Below are 23,712 nucleotides of genomic sequence, written 5' to 3'. Positions count from 1 at the left end.
AATTCCCATGAGTCCCTGAGCAAAAGAGACTCCAATTCCCATCAGCCTCTGGGAACCCAAAACTCAATTCCTCTCAGCTCTGGGCAGCAGACTCCCACGGCAAATTTAGGAGTATCAGTACTTTGACTCCTAGTTATTTCAGGAGCTAAGACAACTCCGTTAGCACCTGGAGGACAGAAACACCTCAGTTCTCACAGGACCCTGAAAAATAAAGACACCTCCCCCTCCCCTACTCCCATTAGCTTCTGGAAAGCCAAGCCTCTCATTCCTGTAAGCCTCAGGGATGAAGAAACTCAAATTCTCATTAATTCCTGGCAATAACAATTGCAGTGTGCACCAACCTAAGTCAACAACCATGAGATAAAAAAAACTACAAGTCCCATCAGCTCCTGAGAGGTTTAAAATTCCCAACTCCCATAAGCCTCTGGGACACGGACTCCTAATTCCCATCAGCCACCTGGATCCTTAAGACTCCAAATCCCATCAGGCCCCAGGAGGCTAAAACTGATTCCCATCAGCCCCTGGGAACAAAAGCGCAATTTCTGTGAGTTCTTGGAAAGCTGATAGTTCTCTGTGAAGCCCAAACTCCCATGGGCCACCCGCTATGCCTACCTAGGTGGAGGAGTGGGAGTGATAGCTCCACCAGCTGGTGACAAAGCCCCTCCCTGCCGCCACACCTGGGGAAGCCTGAGGACTACAATTCCCATGAGCACCTGGGACCGGGCCTCTTACTGCCTGGGGAAACCCTCCCCAGCATCTGATGGGTCCTGGAGTCAGTTCATCCGGGGGTGGGGGCACGGGTCTGTCCCCTCACCCACTGCCCAGCCCAACTGTCCCTTGGGTCACCAGAGTCCAGACAAAGGGCTATTGTATGTACCCTGGGCAGCTGGACTCCACTCCCATCTTCCTGGGGGGTAATCAACTTTGAGATACAGACTGGGAACTCCTATAGAAGGCCATTGTTGGGGTGTCCATCATAGCACCCAGAGTTATGTGGGAGGAGGAGGGGGGCCTGCAATGCTCCAAGAGTTTGGGGGTAGGTTTAGGAAGAAGCAGGATTCACTGAGCCTCAGGCTTTGCCAAGCCCCCGTTGCCTCAGCAAAGAGGAGCAGGGTGGGGAGCTGCCCTTAGCAAGTTGGGTCCAGTTGAGGACATCTGGATTATCTAGTAGAGAGTGTTCCCTGCAGTGCAGCAGGGCGTGGGCCTGGGGCTGGGGAAGAAGGGCCAGGATGGACCTCTGTCCCCCACCAGGATGGCTGACCCTTGGCTGTCCTGTTGCTAGGGCACATTTGGCCCTTAGTGTCAGGCCAGGTCAGGCCAGTCAGTGTGGGAACAAGGAGGATTATGTGTGCGTGTATGGATGTGGGGGAGGGTGTTCTGTGCAGGAGCGAAGGGACTGACTGGCCCTTCAGTGGCTCCAGCCAGGAGAGCTTAAGTTTCTCCAGGCCCCTCCAGGCCTTGTTTCCAGAAAGGTCCCACCCTAGGAACTTGGGGTGGGGGTGCATGGGGGGCTGGGTGTCTATAAATACCTACAAATATTTCTTGTTCTCGTAGACATCGTGCAGCTTGAGGACGTGTGGGTGTTCAATGAGCTTCAGGATGGCGATCTCCCGCTCCACCTGGGGGTCAGCGGGAGACACAGGAATGGAGGTCAGCATGGCCTCCCTCGTCCCCCCCCAGCCCCAAAGGGACACCCTGCCCCAGTGCACACACACCTTCATCAGCACCGACTCAGACAGCTTCTCCCGGTTCACGATCTTGATGGCAACCTTCTGGCCAGTGATGCAGTGGACCCCGAGTTTAACCAGCCCTGAGGAAGCAGGAGTGAAAATGTGGGGTATGCTCCCAGAGCACTCTCCCAGCCTCTGGCTCCTAAGTCCCCCTTACTCCCCACTTTCCTCCTCCTTTCCCTGCTGGCTGTTTGACAGTGGCCTGAATCACCCTGACCAGAGCTGAGGGCTCTGACAGCTACATTCCCATGAAACACTCTCTTCTTCCTGTTGCCCGTAGACATGGACATTCTGTTCTGTTCCTTCTTTATTTTTTCCCCTCTTAGGTAATTTCTACACCCACGTGGGGCTCGAACTCACAACCCCAAGACCAAGAGTCGTGTGCTCTACTGACTGAGCCAGGCAGATGCCCCTGTTCTGTCCCTTCTGATTGTCCATCCCTCCACCTGCCATCACCTCCACAGCCACCCCTGGTTCTCACCCAGATTCTCTGTCTTTCTGGTGTGACCCTTCAAGTCCATCTCTCCACAGAATCTTTCCTCACCGTGTCTCCATCATGTTGTCTCCCCGACTGCCACCTTCAACCTCTCTCTCTCTTTCAACTCATCGCTTCCTTGAATTCTCTGCCCTTCAATCTTCTGGAGACTCCATGTCTCCCAAGGAATATACTTTCACGTTTGCCCCCCTCCCGGACCATCCCCCTCCGCCTCCTAAACCCTGACCTTTTAATCCCCTTCTTGATCTGCTTTTAATAGCAGCTGTAGTTGGGAGCATGCAAACCCCAAGAGTATGCCCACTTCCCAAGGGTAAGCCCCAAAGCCACAGAGCCTGGAGTACGGCCCCCAGCCCCTCCTCCCTCAGACCCAGGTGTCCAGGCCCCATGGTCCCTTCCTCCCCCATAACTCAGGAATTCAGGTCAGTGACACCTTCACACTCCTACCACTAGGATCTTGAGGTCTGAGCCTCTCCCCTTCCCTCATGCCCTCAGCTTCACAAGAGATCCTGGGCCCACCCCTGGACCTCCTGCCTAGGACACGGGTGTGCAGATCCTGCTTCACACCCACCCACCCTCCACCTGGCAGGAAAGAGGCCACGGCTGGAGCCAGGGTTTAGCAACAGCCAAAGGATGACCCCTGATTCCACAACCACTCCTGGGAGATTTGACTCTCAGATCCACCTTTCCACCTTCCGTTCCTGTTCCCCATACTGAGCCTGCATGCTGGAGAAGGGGGAGAATGCTGCAGACCCCATCACCCTAGCCTCACTGCTGGTCACCCGGACAGCCTGCCAGGAGAGCCTGAGGGCCTCCTCAGCCAGAGAGCAGTGCAGAGGGAAGCGGCTGCCCAGAGTGCACCCCCATCCCGCGGCATACTGCAGCAAGGACCTCAGCTCCCAGTGCCGGCTGATCCCCTGCTGCAGGCCGGCCTCCCTTCCCCACCGAGGCCCTGGAGCCCCTCCAACTTCTGCCCCGGTGAGGTGGGAGCCTTTGGGCCTCAGCACCTCCCCCCAGGAGTCCAAACCCCCAGCCCCCTCCATCCTGGGGACCCAGCACACTGGACCCCAAGTCCCTTCTCTGTGAGGGACCCCGGGGTCTGGGCAATCAGCCCCTGCCCTTTGAAAACCCATGAGTCCCGCCCTCTGCCCCCCAGCTCTCCTGCCCCTACCCCAGGTGTCCCCTCCCCTGACTCACCTGTCTGTCCTTTGCCCAGCGTCTTCTCCAGCCGATAGGGGCCCACATATTGGGCGTGCTGGGGTGGGTGTGGGTGTGGGTGCGGGAGGTGGTAGGCGGGGGAGCCCCCGCCCCCCTCCTTGGCCCCGGACGACATGGTGCCCTTGGTCCCGGTCCGACCGGCCCCCCGGCCGCCCCCCCTGCGGCAGGTCGCCCCGTCCCTCCGGTGGGGGCCGGCGACAGCTCCGTCCCGGCCCCCCCGGCTGCCCCCCACCTCTCCGGGGGTCCCCAGGGGGCTAGGCTGGGCCCCCCCAGTCGGCGGGCCGCGGAGCTAGGGGAGGGGGGGCTGGCCCGGGGGGTCAGGCCCCGGGAGTCAGCATGGCCCGGGGGGGCTGCGCGGCCCCCCCTCCCCAGCCCGTCTCTGGCCGGCCCCCCCCTTCCTGCGCCTCCCCCCGTCGGGGGGGTCTGAGGTGCGGGCCGGCGGATGCTGCAGGCCGAGGTCCCCCCCGCCCCCCCACGCGCCCTCTCTCCTCCGCCTCCTCCTCCTCTCCGCCTCCCCCCGCCACCTCGTCCTTTCTCTCCGGCACGCTGACATCACCATCCGGGGACTCCGGGCCCTTCCCCAAAGTTAACCCTTTCGGAGGGGGGAGGGGGAGCGGGGGCAGGGGGCGGGCCTGGGCGCCGGAGGGATGGAGAGGAGGTGGGAGGTGCACGGAGGGATGGAGGGATGCAGGAGGAGAGAGGATGGAGGGATGGCGAGGGAGAGAGATGCGGAGCAAAGAGACGGGGACCGAGATGGAGCTACACAAAGGGAGAGGAAGTCTGACATAGAGACGGGGACAAGCGCAGCTGGCTAGAGAGATGGAGACAACCAGAGACCGCGCTGGCGGCAGGGAGTCGGGCAGAGGTGGGCAGAGACAGGAGAGCAGAACGGGATGAAGAGCAGGAGACACAGAGATAGGGAGATGGGATAGAGTCGTAGGAAGGGCCCCGGCTGGAGAGAGTCGGACGCGGAGAGGCAGAGAGGAGGGAAAAAAGAGGGAAAGAGGCAGCCAGAAAGATGGAGGGAGATGTACAGAAACGCAGATGTGAAGGGGAAGGGGAGAGAAGGCAAGGGGGAGAGACACAGGTGAGGGGAAAGAGACAGGGAGGTGGGGGAGAGAAACGGGGAAGAACAGAGAGACAGGGACAGGGAGGGAACGATGTGGAGGTAAGTGAGGTACAGGGACAAGAAGGACAGACAGAAGGACGGAGGGTCAGAGAGAAAAATGGGAGAGAGATGGAAAGGGATGGGGGCAGGAAGAACAGACAGGTGGAGGGAGAGAGAAAGAGAGATGCAGAGAGAGTGGGCTATGGCGAGGGGGGACCTTAAGAGAACAGTGGTGTACATACAGGTGCAGGGCACAAGCTGGGGGAACATGGGGACAGAGAAAGAGGGTGACAAGCAGAGCAAGTGAAAGAATTTGGGAGTTGCCGAACCAAGACTCAAACCTGCTTCCCCAGGCCTCCAAGCCTCTTTGTCCCACTAGCTTCAGGGGAATCCATATCCACCCACAGCCCATGGTGCACTTTCTCAGATCATCTTGGTCCCACACCTTCATTTAGGATCCTCAATGCTCCTACAGAGAAACTTCCAGAACCCCCTCCCTCAGGTCCCTGTGTATTTTTTTAGACCCCTGAATATTCTCTATGCCCATCATAGGGTTCCTCCATCTTCATATGGGCCTCCATATAATTATACATCCCCTCCCCTCTGTGGGTCTGTGTTCAGATAGATCTCTACATAATCCAGGACTCCCCTGTATGAGGTACCCAAAGGTGTTAGGCAGCCCTTTAATCTCCAAGTCCCCTTTAAAGTGGACCCAAGAGCTTCTAGTCTCCTAGTCAACAACTTTCATTCCATAAACCTTTATTGAGTGCCACATCTGAGCTGGCATTTTCCAAGTCATGAGGGGACAGCAGTGAACCAAATCAACAGAGATCCCTGCCCTGTGGAGCTCTCATGGCAGTGGATGAGGTGGGTGATAAGCAAGATAAGCAAAATATATGGTATATTTGACAGTCGAGGCCAGCGCTAAAGAGCAGATTAAAGTGGGGAGGCTGGGTGGCTCAGTCGTTAAGCGTCTGCCTTCAGCTCATGTCATGATCCCAGGGTCCTGGGATGGAGTCCCACATCGGGCTCCCTGCTCAGCGGGAAGCCTGCTTCTCCCTCTCCCACTCCCCCTGCTTGTGTTCCTGCTCTCTCTGTCTCTCTCTCTGTAAAATAAATAAAATCTTAAAAAAAAAAAAAAAAAGAGCAGATTAAAGCAGGGAGGGAGAGAGGATTTATTCGTTGGGTGGAGTGTGATTTTTGATACGGTGCCAAGAAAGACTTCTCCAGTGAGGGGACATTGAAGGAAAATGAGGGTCAGGGCTGTGTGGACAAAGTACCTTCCATGCAGGGGACAGCAAGTGCAAAGGCCCTGTGGTAGGAGGGTGCCTGGTGTATTGTGGGACCACTGAAGGGCCTGTGTGGCCAGAGGGGAGTGAGGGACGGGGAGAGAGAGAAAATGAAATGAAGAGGCAGATCATATAGGGCCTTGGAAGCAGGGTAACTAGAGGCCTGGTATTCTGTAATTATTAATGGGGTCTGTTTGCACTCTGAAGTATCTTGCTATACATGGAAAATTGTATGCTCACCCTACTTATAAGATCATTGTAAGGACTATGGCTTTTATAGGATACCTAGGGAGTTTTCATATGGACCACCGTTATGTCGTACATATATTAACATATATAATGTTATGTATAACTACATGTGACTTACACACATATGACATGGTATTATGCATGATATGTGGTAAATAACTTAAAAGGACTTGTATGTAGGTGTATGTAAGTATGGTAGACTGAATTACAGTCCCCAGAGATGCCCACATCCTGATCCCCAGAACCAGTGAATATATCACCTTATGTGGCAAAAGGAACTTTGCAGATATGATTGAATTGAAGATCACTAGTCAGGGAAGAGGATCCTGGTTATCTGGGTGGGCCCTAAATGTAATCACAAGGGCCCTTCCGAGGGGGAGGCCCGAGAGTCAGAGCAGGAGATGGGATGACGATGGAAGCAGAAGCCAAAGTGCTGCAGCCACAATCCGAGGAGCATGGGTGGCCTCTAGAAGCCAGAAGAGGCAGGAAGCAGAATCTCTCAGAGCTTCCAGAAGGAACACAGCCCTGCTCACATCACATAAGCGCCGTTTTGGACTTCTGACCGCCAGAACTGTAAAATAATAAATCTGTGTTGTTTTAGGCCACCCAATTTTTCATAGTTTAAAGGCAGCAATAGAAAACTAATACATTAAAGGGGCGCCTGGGTGGCGCAGTCATTAAGCATCTGCCTTTGGCTCAGGTCATGATCCCAGGGTCCTGGGATCGAGCCCCGCATCGGGCTCCCTGCTCAGCGGGAAGCCTGCTTCTCCCTCTCCCACTCCCCCTGCTTGTGTGCCCTCTCTCGCTGTGTCTCTCTCTGTCAAATAAATAAAATCTTAAAAAAAAAAAAAGAAAGAAAACTAATACAATAGGGTACAGGGGGTGGGGGTGGGAGCCCAGACCCCTGTCTGAGAGCTATTCTGGTCAGTGCTACTAGACACCGACCACCGTGGACACGGGCTTTTACATTGTCTTCCTATTTCTGCCCCAAATATAACCCTCCACACCCCAGGTCTAGCAGTGGGATCCACTCACAAGATTGTGATCCACTCACAAGATTGTGAGTACAATCTTCTCCTGGCGGGGCAGGGCCTCTAATGAAGACTAGAACCTGGGTTTCTTTAAGCCCAGCTCAAGGCAAACACCTCTACAGACCAGGCCCATTCCCAGACCTGAACCCCAAATGCCGTGCACAGAGCCGGTAAGCCTCCCAGAGCACCTCGCCCGGGCATTTTGCTTCAGCTCCACCTTCAAGAATCCCCTCCCTTGCACCGGGCGAGACTCAGGGAGGATTCCAAGAGGGAGGGAGCCTGGTGGTAATAGGTGTCCTCAGAGGAGCTGCAGGGGGAACCAGGTAGCCCCCTTTGACGACTGGGGAAACTGAGGTCAAGAGAGGGGTGAGGTGGGCCAACAGTGCTTACATCAGATACGAGGAGTGAGAACCCAGAGCTCCAGTCAAAGCTGGGCTAGGGGTCCAGGTGGAGGGGAAAAGGCCCGAGGGTGAGGGACCCGCACGACCCGCAAGGAGGGGTGGGGCCTAACGGGGAGCGGCCCGCTCACCAGCACGGGGCGGGGCTTAGGGGCGGGGCGGGGTCCAGCTGGGAGAGGCCGAAAGGCCTAGAACAGGGGCGGAGCCTGAGGTAGCAGGGAGGGGCGGGGGCATGGGTGTGGGCGTGGCCCAACCGAGGAGGAGCCAGACTGCGGGGGCGGAGCTTGCACGGAGGTCGGGGGGCGGAGCTCATTAGGGGCGGGAATCCAGATCGCGGGGCGGAGCTTAGGCCGAGCGTGGGCAGGGCCGAGCGCTGTCTCCCGCCGGGTTAAGGCTTCAGAGTCTGGCACGCGCCTCAGGTACGGCCCAGGTTGGGAGGGTGCTCCGGAACTTCCGGGCGAGACCCGCGCATTTCCGGTCAAGATGGCGGCGCCCACTAGAGTCAGGTGCGGGCGACTCTGTCTTTAGTAGCGGCGGCGACTCGAGGCCCGGGGAAGGTGAGGCCCGGGGAAGTGAGGTCCTCCCCGCTTGGGCTCCCCTCTTTGGGGAGGAAGGAGGAGATTTGTTGCTAAGACGTCCAAAAGGAGGGCCTGTTGCTATGGAGGCCCGGCGGTGGGGTTGCTAAGAGACGGGAACGCATTTAGTGGAGATGGGGGGGTTGCTGGTTGCTAGGTGGGGTGGGTGGGGCCTGTTGCGAGGGGGGAAGGAGGGGCTTGTGACTTTGGGGAAGGGTCCGGTTGGTATGGAGGAAGGAGAGGGGGCTGTGGTTAAGGGGGGTGCGGGCAGAGTGGTTTGGGGTCATGGGGGGCTCGGAGCCCCCCTAAAACGTCACCTTCTCAGCAGACCCCCAGGAGTCGACCCGTCAGGACGCCAGAGCTACCTCAGCGGTGATCACCCCCTACCCCAAACACATTCTTCCCTTCACCAACAGCCCATGGCGGACCAAGGCTCCGGGGGCAGCCGCCTCCCCCTGGCGCTGCCCTCAGCCTCCCAGGGTTGCTCATCAGGGGGCGGCGGCTCCTCGGCGGGGAACTCGGGCCATCCTCCGCCCCCGAGAAACCTCCAAGGCCTGCTGCAGATGGCAATCACGGCGGGCTCCGAGGAACCAGACCCCCCTCCAGAACCCATGAGTGAGGAGGTAAAGATGGGGACCCAGCGCAGTGGGGGGAGGCGTGCCCTGGGCAGGGGCGGAGTCCAGGGGTGAAGGCAGAGTAGTAGGCTGTATTTGTGCTATATGGGTTATTGTAGACTGAAGTCAGAGCTCACAAGTGCCTGGGAGGGCAGATCCCTGCATCCCAGCACCGCGCTGGGGTGCACAGTAGCTTCGTGGTAAAAAGGAGGGAGGGTTCTCAGAGCCAGGCAGACCTGCTTTCAGCAATATCCAGCTGTGTGACCTTGGGCATATCGCTTCATCTTTCTGAACAGCAAGGTCTTTTTGTCTTTTGTTTTTTTAAAGATTCTATTTATTTATTTGAGATAGAGCGCGCACAAGCGGTGGGGAAGGGCAGAGGAAGAGGGAGAAGCAGACACCCCGCTAAGCAGGGAGCCCAAGGTGGGTCTCCATCCAAGGACCCTGGGATCATGACCTGAGCCGAAGGCAGACACTTAACTGACTGAGCCACCCAGGTGCTCCTGAGCAAGGTCTTTATTTGCAAGCTGATGGTGATAATAAGAGTAATAGTGGTACTTCATAGCTTTTTTCTGAGGATCCACACAGTGCCAGGTACAGAGGCAACAGGCTGTTCTCATGAAGCCAGGTGTGAATTCAGGCTTTGTGGATGGCTGGCTGTGTGACCTTGGCATGTCACAACCTTTCTGGGCCTCAGTTTTTTCGTCTGTGAAGTGGGGATGACAGTAACACTCAGAGGGTTGTCTTGGAGATGAGTAGCAATATCTGTTATATGTGATGTTTAGCTGGGTTGGTGTTTCCATTGTATAAAACGTTGTGCTAACCCAGTGACATCCATGATTTCATTGAACCTTTAGGACAATGAGGTAGGAACAGGCACAGAAAGATTAACATCTCGCCCAAATTGTTCCAGGACTATGACTACAGAGCCCGCATATTTGCACTAACAGGCCCGGAGAAAAAATAAAGTTCAGTGGCCAACTCTCAACTGTCATCTTACTTGACCTAATAGGCAGCATTTGATTACTGGCCACCTCCTTGATTTCTTTCTTCATTTGGTTTCTAGAACAACACAGTGTCCTGGTTTTCATCCTCACTCACTGGCTCTCCTTCCCATTTTTTTCTGTCGGCTCTTTCTCATTCCCCAGCCTGTGAATGAAGGCACACACCAGGGCTCTTCTCTTCCCTACCTGTGCTCACTTCCTTTGTGATCTCATGTCGTGTTGAGACTTTACGCTGACGACTCTCAAGTTTATATCTCTAGACTAGTGGTTCTGATTTGATTCCCCTCGGGACATTTGGCAACCCGTGGAGACATGTTTCGTTGTCCCACTCGGGGTCGGGGGTGGGGTGGGCTACTGGCGTTTAGTGGGTAGAGACCAGGGATGCTGCTCAACATCCTACCATGTGCAGGACAGCGGCATCCCCTCCCCCTGCACCCCTAAACTCTCCAGCTCAGAGTGTCAGTAGACCCAGGGTTGAGAAAGCCAGGTCTAGGCTGGACCTCCTCCCTGAGCTTCAGGCAGCCAACTCAATATTTTACCTTGGGTGCGTCATAGATCCCTTGAACTTAACACGGTGGAAGATGAGCTCTAATCTCTACTCCCCCTGCTCCACACCTGCTTCTCATACCGTTTTCCCCATCTCCTCGTTGCTCTGGACAGACCTGGGAGTCCCTTCTCTCACACCCCATAGCCAGTCTCCATAAATCTAGTCCTTAGAAAATTGTCAGTGGGAAAGACACTCAGTAGGCATGTGTTGATTGAAGGGACAGGGAGCTCTCAGATGTTGGCTGTTATAAGTAACAAGTGTTATTCACGGATTCCTTATTGACGGAGGTTTGCTTCCTTCCCCCACCCTCCTGCCCTGTCTTATACGCCAGAGGCGGCAGTGGCTGCAGGAGGCTATGTCAGCTGCCTTCCGGGGCCAGCAGGAGGAAGTCGAGCAGATGAAGAACTGCCTTCGAGTACTGTCCCAGCCTACACCCTCCTTGGCTGCTGAGGCTGACCTGGCCGCCGACCAGCAGGAGCGCGAGGGGGCCCTGGAGCTGCTGGCCGACCTGTGTGAAAACATGGACAATGCTGCAGGTACACCCAGGCCCACCTGCGGCTGCCCCTTGGTCTCCCTCTGTCTCTTCCCTCCACCTTAGCCCCACATCCTGCTGTGGCTCAGCTCTTGTCCTTTCTCTTGGGGACCACACCATCAGCCTCTTCCCCACCCTTCCACCTCCAGCCTCTACCTGTCTAGTCTGGCTCTAACTGAGGCCCCAGCTGAGACTGCCCTGTCTTCCTGCTTGGTCCCCTTGCCATCAGGAGGGGACCTTCTCTCACCCCGCCCACCTGATAGCAGGTCTACCTCCCTGACGTTCTCCAAAACTGGTCATTTCTCCCTAGTCTCTGGGCAGTGCACTGTCACTCCCTAGAATATGAGTGAGGAGGTGCTTCTGGGCGGCATGGTCAGAGAAGGCCTCCCCAAGGGGTGCCATTTGATCAGAGACCTGAAGCGAGTAAGCGGGTTATGAGATCAGCTCTGGAATAAGGCATTCCAGGCAGAGGGACTGGCCAGTGCAAAGGCCCTGAGGTGGGAACCTGCCTTGTATGTGCGGGAATAGCAGTGAGGCCAGCGTGGCAGAGTGCACTGAGTGAGAGGCTAGAGGTAGGAGGTGACGCTGGGTGTGCAGGGCCTTGCAGGCTGAAGCAGGCGCTGTGGGCTTTGTTCTAAATGCCGAGGAGCTGATAGGAGGACGGCATTCCCCTTTCTTTTGGAGGGACGTGACGTAGCCATTGAGGGTGTGGATGTGTCTCCTCTAGATGTTTCATATAGAATATGTGAGCGCTTGCGACTGGCTTCCCTGAGTTTGATGTTTTCGAGGTTCTCCTACGTGGTAGCCTATATCGGAGCTTTATTCCTTCATATGGCTGATACTCCACATGTCGTTTATCCGTTCTCAGTTGATGGGCATTTGGGTCCTTTCCCCCTTTGGTTATTGAGAATAATGCTGCTGTGAGCTTTGGTTCCCGCTTTCTGGGGTTTGGGATATTTACGTAGCAGTGGACCTATGATAACCCTGCGTCTGACTTTTTGAGGAACTGCCGAGCTCACCAGTACCACTTTATTTACAAGAACAGGTGGTGGGCCATAGTTTGCTGAGCCCTGGTCTAGAGGATGTTCTGATTGTCACAAAGTTGGGGGTCAGTACTAGCATCTAGTGGGCTGGAGTCCGGAACTCTAACCCCCCAAATGCTGGCCTTTTTTTTTTTTTTTTAAAGATTTTTATTTATTTATTCATAAGAGACAGAGAGAGAGAGAGGCAGAGGGAGAAGCAGGCTCCCCGCTGAGCAGGGAGCCCGATGCGGCACTCCATCCCAGGATCCTGGGATCATGACCTGAGCCGAAGGCAGACGCTCAACGACTGAGCCACCCAGGCGCCCAAGACATGCTGGCCTTGGAGGGACCCCTGGTTGGGCACTTGATGGAGCCTGCACTTGAGGCAGGCTCCCCCCCGGTAGCCAGCCTGCCCCTCCAGCCTCACCTGCTGTGTTCGTGTGTGAGGGCTGCCATAGCCTCGGGGGCTGAAACAGAAATGTATTTTCTCACGGTTCTGGAGGCTGGAGGTCTGAGATCCAGGTGTGGGCGGGGCTGGTTTCTCCTGGGCTCGGTCTCCTTGGTTTACAGACAGCTGCCTTCTCCCTCTGTCCTCATGTGGTTTTCCCTGTGTGCCTGTCTGTGTCCTGATGTCCTCTTAGAAGGACACCTGTCTTACCACCTGGATTAGCACCTACCCCGAGGACCTCACTTTACCTGGATGATCTTTTTTTTTTTTAAAGATTTTATTTATTTATTTGACAGAGAGAGACACAGCGAGAGAGGGAACACAGGCAGGGGGAGTGGGAGAGGGAGAAGCAGGGGGAGAGGGAGAGGGAGAAGCAGGCTTCCCGCGGAGCAGGGATCCTGATGCGGGGCTGGATCCCAGGACCCCAGGATCACGACCTAAGCCGAAGGCAGACGCTCAACGACTGAGCCACCCAGGCACCCCTACCTGGATGATCTCTTAAAAGGCCCTGTCTCCAAATATAGTCACATCCTGAGGCACTTGAGGGGTTGGGCCTTCAACATGCAAAATTTGGGGGGGTGCACAGCTCAGCCCATACCAGCTGGACTCTCGTGTCCCCTCTCTCTGGCACAGACTTCTGCCAGCTGTCCGGCATGCACCTGCTGGTGGGACGGTACCTGGAGGCAGGGCCCGCGGGGCTGCGGTGGCGGGCGGCCCAGCTCATTGGCACGTGCAGCCAGAACGTGGCGGCCATCCAGGAGCAGGTGCTGGGCCTGGGCGCCCTGCGCAAGTTGCTGCGGCTGCTTGACCGGGACGCCTGCGACTTGGTGCGCGTGAAGGCTCTCTTCGCCATCTCCTGTGAGTGTCTGGGGCAGCCGGGGAGGGGCGGATGGAGAGGGGCCGTGTTGGTTCATTTATTCCCATTGCCAGTGAAGACTCTGTGCTGGGTGTCGGGGACGGGGTGGCGAGCTGGCCAGCCCCTCACTAGTCGGACAGCCAGCTCCTGATGACGCGGGAGTGCCGCCCAGCTTCAGTGCTTCACGCACATCAGGGTCCTCGGCCTCCGCAATGTTGACGTTCCTCGTGAGGAGGGGCCCGGCCTGTGCATGGTGGGATGTTGAGCGGCACTCCGGCCCCCACCCGTTAGAGATACCAGTGGCTCCCACTCATGCTGCCTCCTGGGGGGCAGATGCCGGGACGGGGATGAGGCCAGCGCCTGTGGGGCACTCTGTCTATGCCAGGCCCCACGCCAAGCCCTGTGCGAATGTGTTAACTTGGTTAATCTACACACACAGCTTCTGAGGTAGGGAGACCGGATCCACGTGGAGGAGGGACCAGGCCAGTCACCTAGGCGAGAGTCCGGGGCACCCTGCAAGGTCATGCAGATGTGGGGTTTGAGCCCAGGCAACGTTCTTAACCGTGTGCTGGGCCCCTGTCAGTGTGTGTGCCGTGCTGGGGGCCCCCACTGGACTGTTTCCTCCTCCTTAAATCAGCTTTATGGAGGTAGGATTCACAGGCTGTGCTGTTCATCCTTTTCAAGTGTACAGTTCAGCGCATTCACTAGCTTGTGCAGTGGCGATGATCACTGTCTAACTCCAGAACATTTCCGTCACTCCCAGAAGAAGCCGCATTCCCGTTAGCAGTCCCTCCTCACCCCTCCCTCCAGCCCCCGGCAGCCAGCAGCCTGCTTCCTGTCTCCATGGATTTGCCTGCCCTGGACGTGTCCACCACGTGCCCTTTTGGGTCTGGCTTCTTTCACTGAGCATCATGTTCTCCAGGTTCATCTGCATTTATAGCTTGTACTGCTGCCTCATGCCTTTTTATGGCTGAATACCAGGTCATTTATGAAGGGGCCACGTTTTGTTTACCCGTTCATCAGTTGTTCAGTGGGACATCAGGCGGCGTCTGCCCCTGGCTGTGTGAATAGTGCTGCCGTGAACCACGTGGACAAGGTTCTGCGTGGTCGTGTGTTTTCCTTTCTCCTGGGTGTGCACGCCTGGGGTCGGAGTTCCTGGGCACTACGGCAGCCCTGTGGTTCTCTGTTTGAAGTTGAAGGAGAACCCGTTTCTTCCACTCCCAACATTTGTGACACCGAATGTGTGTGTGGGGCTTACAGACGACCAGTTTTCCAACTCTCTGGACACCTGCCGGGTGATCTACAGTCCCATTCTCTTCCATTCTGGTGCTGACTCCCGGGGGTTGGCACATCTCCACAGGTTAAGGGCTCAGTTCTAGGAGATGGCCCCTGCTTCAGACACCCGTCGAAAGTTTGGGCCTTCTGGGGGCGCCTGGCTGGCTGAGTCCATAGACCGTGCAACTCTTGGTCTCCGGGTCCTGAGTTCGAGGCCCATGTTGGGTGTAGAGTTTAACTTAAAAAAAAAAGAGAGTTTGGGCTTCCTGTACTTCCTAGTTACTGGCTCTGTATGGGGCGTTCCCATGACCCCCTCCTCGGGTTCGATAGTTTGCTAGAATAGCTCACAGAACTCAGGGAAGTAGCTGTGTTTAGTGGCCATTACAAAGGATACGGATGAGCAGCCAGATAAAGAGGTGCCCAGGGCGAGGTCTAGAAGGGTCCTGAGCGCAGGAGCTTCTGTCCCTGAGCAGTTGAGTGTGCCATCGTCCTGGCACACACATGTGTCACTAACCCAGAAGCTCTCTGAAGCCCATCCTTTGGGGACTTTTATGGAGGCTTTCTCATGGAGGCATAATGGATTGTTAAGTCCACCCCCGTCCTTCTCCTCTCTCTGGGGGTTGGGAGATGGGGCTGGAAGTTCCAAGCTTCTAATCATGGCTTGGTATTTCTGGTAAGTACACCCCATCCAGGAGCCCACCCAGAGTCCCCTCACTGGAACAAAAGATGCTCCCATCACCCAGGAGATTCCACGGGTTTTAAGAGCTTGGTGTCAGGAATGGAGGCAGAGATGAAGTACATATTTGTCATGTCATGGTGGCCCTGGGAAAAGGAACAGGGAGGCTGGAAAGGAATTCTGGCAAGAGTGAGAAAAAGAGTCCTGGAATGGGTGGCATCTGGAAAGTCATGTCCAAAACTGGGGAGACAGGTGGACACACAGACTTCGGGTGGCTCGGCCACAAAGGGTAGACAGACAGACTCAGTTCCCCAGAGGTACCAAGAGCCAGAGTGGGATGCGGGAGGGGTGGGGCAGAGTTTTCTTCTAATAGCTGACATTAATTACATCTCAATAAAAAAAATACTTAAAAGTTAATGCTTATGAAGCACAGGCCTGTCGAAGTTGATAGTGAGTTTGGTGAAGGTGGTGGTGATTCTGGTGAGGGTGGTGACGGTGACCTCGAGGCCCCTCCCTCCCTCTCGCCTCCACCCCCAGGCCTGGTCCGGGAGCAGGAGGCTGGGCTGCTGCAGTTTCTTCGCCTGGATGGCTTCTCCGTCTTGATGCGGGCCATGCAGCAGCAGGTGCAAAAGCTCAAGGTCAAGTCGGCGTTCCTGCTGCAGAACCTGCTGGTGGGCCACCCCGAACACAAAGGTGGGGCGGCCAGGGCAGGGGGCCCAGGGACGATCCCCAAGGGAGGGTGGGGAGGAGGGGAGTGCCTGGGGGAGGGGTGTGGACTGCCCCTCTGACCCCCAAGACCCTTCCCCCAGGGACCCTGTGCTCCATGGGGATGGTCCAGCAGCTGGTGGCCCTGATCCGGACAGAACACAGCCCCTTCCACGAGCATGTGCTTGGAGCCCTGTGCAGGTATGCTGGGGCCTCAGAGAGGACGAGGCCCCGGGGCAGGTGCCCCTGCCTCTCGGGCTGACACCCCTGGGCTCCAGCCCACCAGCCTCCTCCCCTCTAGGATTCAGGACTTTGGGCCTTTCCCACGGAGGGGCAGGAACCATTGTGCTGGAGCTCCCTGAGCATTCGTTTCTTCACGTGTCAGGGGCTGACCCAGCAGCCTGGAAGGAGGGGGAGAGTCTCCCTGACCCGCACACAGGACCAGCTGATTAGCATCTGGAACAGATGACAGACTGGAGCAGCCGCTCGAGCAGGTGGCAGCTCCGGCGTGCGGAGTGGGCTCCAGGCCAGGCTCTGTGCTAGGCGCCTTGTTTTGTACAAGTCTCCTCGTAGGCCCTTGGGGGGTGGGCCTGTACTGCAGACGGGGAAACTGAAGCCCAGCGTCGGGAGCCGTCTTGCCCGGGCTCCTGGGAGAGCAGTGGCCGGGGTGGGGGGCAGCCCCGCGCAGAGGGAGGTCCCAGGGATTGCTCTCCTGTCCCTGCAGCCTGGTGACAGACTTCCCCCAGGGTGTGCGGGAGTGCCGGGAGCCTGAGCTGGGCCTGGAAGAGCTGCTCCGTCACCGCTGCCGGCTACTGCAGCAGCACGAGGAGTATCAGGTAGGCCAGCAGGGCCTCTGCGCTCGGCGCGTCGGGCATCTGTCTCCCCGCCATCCGTTCAGCAGGTGCCTCGTGCCGTGCCAGCGCCACAGGCCGGCGGGAGAACGAGGAGCTTGGGGTGTTTTGAGGGGTTCACAAAGTCATTTATTTATTATCCACGTTTTATAAGTATTTATCTCCTGTCAGATATTCAATAATTATTTGATAAGTCAACGGTAAAAGGCAACCCGTTAAATAGTTAAATAAAAATAAATAATTAAGTAGATAATGAGTAACAGGTAAACAACTCAGATGTTTAATTAGACGATAAGTAACAAGTGATAAATAGCAGTGCATTAGATATTTAGATCGGTAACAAACAAGTGATAACTCATAATTAGATCATCAGGAGCGCATACGTGATAAAGAACGACTGGTTGAATATTCACATAGTTTAGTTTACTAAACGGTTAAGTGCGTTAGCTGGCTGATGACGAAGTACTGCCCAGATGTTGGTGCCCCCCTCCCGGGACATCTGCTCGACTCAGTCCATTCCTCCATGACACCGTTGAGCGTTTCCAGAGCGGTGCAGGGAGTGAGGAGTGGGGATGACCGGGAGAGGCACGCTGCCCACCCCCAGGTGCTTGCCCTGACCCCACCGTGCGGACAATGGACGTGCGCACCCGTGGGGTTGTGGGGTGCTCGGGGCCCCAACCTGGCCTGGGGCTCCAGCCGGGGAGCGTGTCTGTTGTTGCTTGCTCTAATTCCCTGAGCTACTGGTGTGCCAGACCCTGGGCAGGACCCACCTGGGGAGGGAGGCCTCATGTGAACTGACCAACACTCGTTTTTTTTTTTTCTTCCAAAAAAACTTTCACAACTTTGTTAGGGGTATAATTGTCCTATAATAAACTCCACTTACTGGACGTGTGCCATGTGAGAAGTTTAGACACGTGGACACACCTGTGGAAACCTCATCCTTCCATCCCTCCATTGGTCAGGGGCGGCTCACCCACGCGCCAGGCCCTGAGCTGAGCGCCGGGGATTTGGCGAGGAGCAGAAGGATCCGGCCTTGGTTCTCACGGGGCCCGGGGGTGACAAACACACAGAAGGACGTATTTACAAATACACACCTAGTGTGTGTGTGTACGTGCATGTAGGATACAGACAGTATTTCTATCTGTGTAATTTAACGTTCCGTTCTGCATAGTGTGACAGCAGGAAGTTACAACTCCGGTGAAGGAGACAACCTGTGAGGGGACAGAGAAGGCTGGGCGGTGGTATTTTCCGCACGGTGCTGTATTCGTTTCCAGCAGCTGTCATTACCACAGACTGGGTGGCTTAGCAAGAAACGCATTGTCTCACAGTTCTGGGGACTAGGGAGTCTGAAGTCAGGCTGTCGGCAGGGGCAGCTCCCTCTGAAGGCTCTAGGGGAGAATCCTTCCTCTTCCAGCTGCTGGTAGTTGCTGGCAATCCTTGGCATTCCTTGGCTTATCGATACACCACTCTGGTCTCTTCACATGGCCTTCTTTCCTATGTGTCTGTGTGTCTATGTCTTGGAAATCTTTCCAGATACTTAAATAGAGGTCTGCTTTAATTTTTTTTTATTTGAGAGAGAAAGAGAGCATGAGCGGGGGAAGGGGGAGGGGCAAAAGGAGAGGGAGAAGCAGACTCCCTGCTGAGCAGGGAGCCAGACGCGGGGCTTGATCCCAGGACCTCAGGATCATGACCTGAGCTGAAGGCAGACGCTTGACCCACTGAGCCACCCAGGCACCCCGAGGTCTGCTTTAGTTTTAGCATAATTGAATAATGCAGTTGGCATGGTATTCTGTAAGGTGATTCTATTCATGACTTAGTCCTCTTTTGTATTTTTGTAGGTAAATTTAAGAATTAAATTTCATGAATGCTTTCTCGTGAAAAGGTCCTGTGGTCATGTGGCTCAAAATTCAAGATGCATAGGAGGGTAAAGTGATTAGTCTCCCTGCTGCCCCCGTCCCTAACCACCCAGTACCTCCCCCAGTTCCGTACGTGGCCTTCCTAAGATAGTCTGGGCACACAAGCAAATGTGCGTATAAATTCTTCTCTTCTTCCTCTCTCCCTTTTGTGCAAAATCTACCTGTCCTGACCACTTTTCTACGCCTTGCCTCATTCCCTTTCATAACATCTCAGGGAGGGGTGCAGAAGGAGCGTGTTTTGTGTTGGCCGTTATGGCTTTTTCCTGTTTCCTTTTATAGCTGCAAGGTAGGTCGCTTCTTTCTTGTCATGACCCCTCTTAATGGACACTGGTTGCTGCTACCAACTCTGCTAAGAGAAACCCTTTACTTCTGTCTCTTTATATGCGTGAGAATGTCTATAGAGCAATTTCCAGAAAGCGAAAAGCTGGGTTAAGGTAGGTTAAAGGTGAACTTACAGAGTTAAGGGCCCTTTTTGCTAGGTATTGCCAAGTTGCTCTTTATAAAGGTTGAACCAGTTGTCACTCCAACCATGAGAATGCCCAAGGGGACCTCAAGCCATTGGACTTTTTTTTTTCAAGCTGATTGGTGGAAAGTAGTATTCTAGTCCAGTTTACATTTGCGTTTCTTCCATGAGTAAAGTTGGACAGCTTTCCTTTCTTGTGAACTGCTCATTCATATCCTGTGCCCATTTATCTACTGGGTGGTGGTTTTTGCAGTTGATTTATTAAAGCTGTTGAACTATTAAATATGCTAGGCTTTTCTGACAAGTTGCACATTTTTCACCCCAAATTGTTTTTCTTTCATTTTTGTTTCTGGCATCTTTTTGCCATGCAGATACCTTTTATGTTCATGTGGTCCAACCTGTGAGTGCTTCTTTCTTGGTTTCTGGGGTTTGTACCTGTAGAAGGGGTTTTGATTTTTTTTTTTTTTTAAAGATTTTATTTATTTATTTGAGACAGAGAGAATGAGAGACAGAGAGCATGAGAGGGAGGAGGGTCAGAGGGAGAAGCAGACTCCCCGCCGAGCAGGGAGCCCGATGCGGGACTCGATCCCGGGACTCCAGGATCATGACCTGAGCCGAAGGCAGTCGCCCAACCAACTGAGCCACCCAGGCGCCCCAGAAGGGGTTTTGATTTTAAGTGGGGATTAGTAGGGGTCGGTCATACCGGGTAGTTAGAGCCCAAGGGGGCTGAGGTGAGGACAGACCAGTGGGGTGGGACGGCCTCTGGGAGACCCCCGTTCTAGTTCCGTAATCCAGGCACAGGTGAGAAGAGAAACAGTGAGCCGTGGGCCTCAGCAGAAGTCAGAGAACCCTGGGAGGCTTCTGGGGCGGGCAGCGAGGAGGGAAGAGAAGCCATCTCTGGGTGCAGAGCACGCGGGAAGCAGGAGCCCGCTGCGCACTCAGGGCTCCCACTCTTGTCCCCCAATCCAGGAGGAGCTGGAGTTCTGCGAAAAGCTGCTACAGACCTGTTTCTCCAGCCCGACGGATGACAGCATGGATCGGTGAAACCCGGGGGCTTATCACCCCCGCTCCGCGGGAAGCCCAGGCGCCCTGCCTCCCAAGGAGAGCAGGGCCCTGCTGGTGCGCGGCCAGGGCGTGCCAGCCCGCGTCTGCTCTGCCCCTGCAAGGGGCGCTGAGGGAGGCGCCGGCTCCTTGGACCCCACCGCTCACGCTCTCCCTGCGTTCCCCCTCTGTGTCCACACTGTTCTTGTAATAAAGCTGTTTCTCCTCAACGCCTTCACTGCGGCCTTCATCGCCTCTCTGGAGGGTGCCTGGGTGGGCGGGGCACAATCGCCGCGGCGGACCTGCGGAGCCACGGAGGAGACGGCAGCGGGCGGAGCCTGGGCACAAACGTGCTGCTCTCTACAGCCCAGAGCCCTCGTGTCTCATCTCAGCCTCTCTAGACAGGGAGCGTGGGGACACCCGCCCTCCGCTTCGGCTCACCCGTCGTCTCCGGCCGCTGCGTTTGAAGAACGCAGGCTAGCCGCCCTGAGGCGGGAGCCATGTTGTCTCCCAGCATCCCGTGCAGCGGCGCGTCATGTGACTCCACTTCCGCCAGTCAGAGCGCACCGCGGGGGCTTCTGGGGCGCTGGCGCTGGGAGAAGGCGGGAGCCGGTCGGGTGCCCTGGGTTGTGGGCCCCGTTCCGACCGCAGAGCCCTGAGCCGTCGCCAGCCCTCTCCGAGCTTGGGGCGGTGAGACGGGCCTCCTTTCCTTTCGTGAATTCCTTGTCAGTTTAGCCAAAGGGGGTCTCATCATTTGCAACCAAGGCCCCTGGCCGGGGCCGTTTTTCACGCGAGGAATCCGAGCCCAGGGTGGTTGAACCGTGGGCAAAAGTTCACAAAGCCAGGTCTCAGACAAAGCTGTGCTCCTCCGCCCGCATTCTGGCTTCCGAGCTCCATTTGATGTAGACGAATTCCTCTCGTGTGGAATTTACTCGTACTCCTGGGATTTGGGAGGGACCCGTTATTCATTCATTCATTCATTCATTCATTCATTCATTCATTCATTCATGAGAGACAGAGGGAGAGAGAAAGGCAGAGGGAGAAGCAGGCTCCCAAGGTAGGGAGCCCGATGCGGGACTCGATCCCAGGACCCTGGGATCACGACCCGAGCCGAAGGCAGACGCCCAACCATCTGAGCCACCCAGGCACCCGGGACCAGTTATTTTCACCCAAATTCAGGATAAAGCGAAAGGTAGCTACAGGATCCGAGAATTGGAGATCAGGTATCATCTTTATTACTTTTAGCACCGATCAGAGGAAGTGGCTTTAGTCTTGCTGCCACCACACCCCAGCATTAGACATGCTTGCCTGTCTGGTCACAGCACTGGATAAGCACAGGCCTTCCCCTGGGTGCAGCAGGCCAGACACTGGGCAGGCGGGCTCTGAGAGAGGGAGAGCTGGAGTGAGCCACGACGCCCATCCAATCTGGCAAATTGTTCCTCAGCCCCTGGGAGGGGTGGAGAGGCCAGGAGAAAGACACTAAGCGGCTGAAGTTACTCCCTATGGAAATGTGAACAATGGGGAATGGGTGTTCGCACCAGACACTTTAAGAAGCCGCTTCCAATTTTTTTTTTTTTTTTTAAGATTTATTTGAGAGAGAGTGTGTGCCCACGCAAGCAGGGGAGGGGCAGAAGGAGAGGGAGGGAGAGAATCTCAAGCAGACTCCCCGCTGAGCACAGAGCTCAACCCAGGGCTCCATCCCACGACCCCGAGATCATGACCTGAGCTGAAACCGAGTCCCATGCTTAACTGACTGAGTCACCCAGGCGCCCTGCCCCTTCCAGTTCTAATGCACGTAACAGTATGGTCAACCTGTGAGTTCTGATAGGGTGGAGACACAGATTTCAGTCCTTAAAGCTCCTGCAGCTTCCAGGTTCTTCCAGACTGACCATGTCAACTTCTCAGGTTTCATTTGGTGGTTGAATATGGCTACACCCCTGTCCCTCAGTTCCTGAATTTATGTGTTAAAATAATATGGCAACTGTGCAATCTATTGGCGGAAAAAAAACAAGCAGAATGCTGAGTAAAAGACAAAAGAACGGGACAGAGGAAAAGGTGACTCAAGGAACAGAAAGAAATGCCTCCCCCTTGCTTCAAGCTGAATAACAATAGGAACCTGGGCCCATTTTAAAATAAAACCCCACAGGGGTGCCTGGGTGGCTCAGATGGTTGGGTGTCTGCCTTTGGCTCAGGTCGGGATCCCGGGGTCCTGGGATCGAGCCCCGCATCGGGCTCCTGGCTCAGCGGGGAGCCTGCTTCTCCCTCTCCCTCTGCCTCTCCCCCTGTACACACACTCTCTCTCTCTCTGTATCTCTGTGTCTCAAATGAATAAATAAAATCTTTAAAAAATAAAATAAAATAAAACCCCACAGATGAAAAGGTAAGATTGGCAAAACTAAGGAAACAGAGGACTGTGGTAGATTGTTCAGGAAATACTTGCTCCTTCCCATTCCACCTCCATGAGAGCACTACACTTTCCTACCCCGTGGGGTGTGCAGTGTAAATGCCTGTCCCACGACTCTGGGCTTGATCGTGTGACTTGCTTTGACCAAAGGATGGGAGCGAGGTGAGACAACCAGGGACTTGAAATGTGCTAACAGATGGGCTTGACCTCAGGTGCTTCTGCCTTTCCTTATGAGATGGTGTCCTCGGTAGCCTATGGTGCCAGAATATGAGAGACCTGGGAAGCAGATCCAGCCTTGCAGAACCAGCCTTGTCACCACCCTTCACAATGGAAGCTCCAAGCTGTGAACCTGACCCAGGCTGGCAGGTGGTGACCGTCACACGGCAGTAGGTAGCTGTTACAAGGACCAAAAAACGTCCCATGCAACAAATACACTGGAAATAGCAAGGCCCAGAAGAGACATATGATTATAAGTGGACACAGGTGGAAATGACAAAGATCAGGGCGCCTGGGTGGCTCAGTCGTGAAGCGTCTGCCTTCGGCTCAGGTCATGATCCCGGGGTCCTGGGATCGAGTCCCACATCAGGCTCCCTGCTCGGCAGGAGGCCTGCTTCTCCCTCACCCACTCCCTCTGCTTGTGTTCCTGCTCTTGCTAGCTCTCTGTCAAATAAATAAATAAAATATTAAAAAAAAAAAAAAGGAAATGACAAAGATCGTTAAAGCGAGGAGAGAGAAGCTAAGATGTGAAGGCCAAATGCATAATTGGCATCCTTGAAATGGAGAACAAACTAGTACAGGAAAATGTACTCAACCATACGATTCAATAAAATGTCTCTGAAATTTAAAAAAAAAAGTAAATCTGCTGGTTGAAAAATGGAAGCTGAGTCAGTACACACTCTCGCTCGTCTGATCCTTACGGTGGGCCTGTAACATGGGCATGGGGGACATGAAAGCTGGGGACACTGAAGCAACAGTAAGACAAGGCCCCGGCGAAGGCGTGCAGGTGGGACCGAAGTCAGCCTGCAGTCGAGAAGGCGTCAAGAACCGCGCGGGATCGGAGCGCGGAGCCTTGGCCGGAGAGAAAACCCGGTGTAGATTACCCAGGAGCTGGACCCTGGAGCCAAAGCAGGACTGTAATTGGACGAGACGGAGTAGCGAATGGATTTCCAAAAGGAGCGAGCGGGAAGAGAAATCCTGGAGCAGGATTTACTCTGCACTTTGGAGCGGAGTCGTAGAGAAGCGCCGGCGGCGCGCAGTGGCGCTTGCG

The 23,712-nt window shown here is 55.4% G+C and overlaps 2 protein-coding genes across 5 annotated transcripts in view; one reads left to right on the top strand and one right to left on the bottom strand.

Annotated features, from left to right (window-relative positions):
• BRSK1 (BR serine/threonine kinase 1) overlaps window positions 1-3,616 on the bottom strand; it is a 16,894-nt gene extending 13,278 nt beyond the window's left edge. Inside the window, exons 1-3 of the mRNA XM_034986470.1 lie at window positions 3,421-3,616; window positions 1,716-1,810; window positions 1,534-1,619 (exon numbers count right to left, since the gene is read on the bottom strand). Of these exons, the coding sequence (XP_034842361.1) occupies window positions 1,534-1,619; window positions 1,716-1,810; window positions 3,421-3,556 (317 nt within the window). The 5' untranslated portion in view covers window positions 3,557-3,616. The remainder of the gene's footprint in view (window positions 1-1,533; window positions 1,620-1,715; window positions 1,811-3,420) is intronic.
• Window positions 3,617-7,930: 4,314 nt separating this feature from the next.
• Window positions 7,931-20,271, top strand: HSPBP1 (HSPA (Hsp70) binding protein 1). Of its 4 annotated transcripts, none has more exons than XM_034986351.1 (8): window positions 7,931-8,073; window positions 8,420-8,714; window positions 10,588-10,792; window positions 12,892-13,116; window positions 15,603-15,758; window positions 15,875-15,971; window positions 16,495-16,606; window positions 19,970-20,271. In XM_034986351.1, the coding sequence occupies exons 2-8, from the start codon at window positions 8,511-8,513 to the stop codon at window positions 20,042-20,044; spliced, it is 1,074 nt and encodes a 357-aa protein (XP_034842242.1). In that variant the 5' UTR covers window positions 7,931-8,073; window positions 8,420-8,510; the 3' UTR covers window positions 20,045-20,271. The 4 variants fall into 4 exon arrangements, with proteins under 4 accessions (XP_034842242.1, XP_034842245.1, XP_034842244.1 ...); XM_034986353.1 differs by having other exon boundaries at window positions 7,975-8,073; window positions 8,508-8,714; XM_034986352.1 differs by having other exon boundaries at window positions 7,978-8,073; window positions 8,417-8,714.
• The last annotated feature ends 3,441 nt before the right edge of the window (window positions 20,272-23,712 follow it).

The sequence above is a fragment of the Mirounga leonina genome, unplaced genomic scaffold, assembly GCF_011800145.1.
Source record: "Mirounga leonina isolate KUSES-001 unplaced genomic scaffold, KU_Mleo_1.0 Mir_376, whole genome shotgun sequence".
NCBI classification, from domain to species: domain Eukaryota; kingdom Metazoa; phylum Chordata; class Mammalia; order Carnivora; family Phocidae; genus Mirounga; species Mirounga leonina.
Note: the sequence above shows the minus strand (reverse complement) of the source record. Positions and strands in the feature narration are given on the sequence as shown.

Coding starts and splice junctions, on each gene's coding strand:
- HSPBP1 (XM_034986351.1), top strand. CDS start 8,511: ATGGCGGACCAAGGCTCCGGGGGCAGCCGCCTCCCCCTGGCGCTGCCC. Junction 13,117..15,602: donor GGCTCTCTTCGCCATCTCCT/GTGAGTGTCTGG, acceptor CTCCACCCCCAG/GCCTGGTCCGGGAGCAGGAG. Junction 15,972..16,494: donor GTGCTTGGAGCCCTGTGCAG/GTATGCTGGGGC, acceptor CTGTCCCTGCAG/CCTGGTGACAGACTTCCCCC.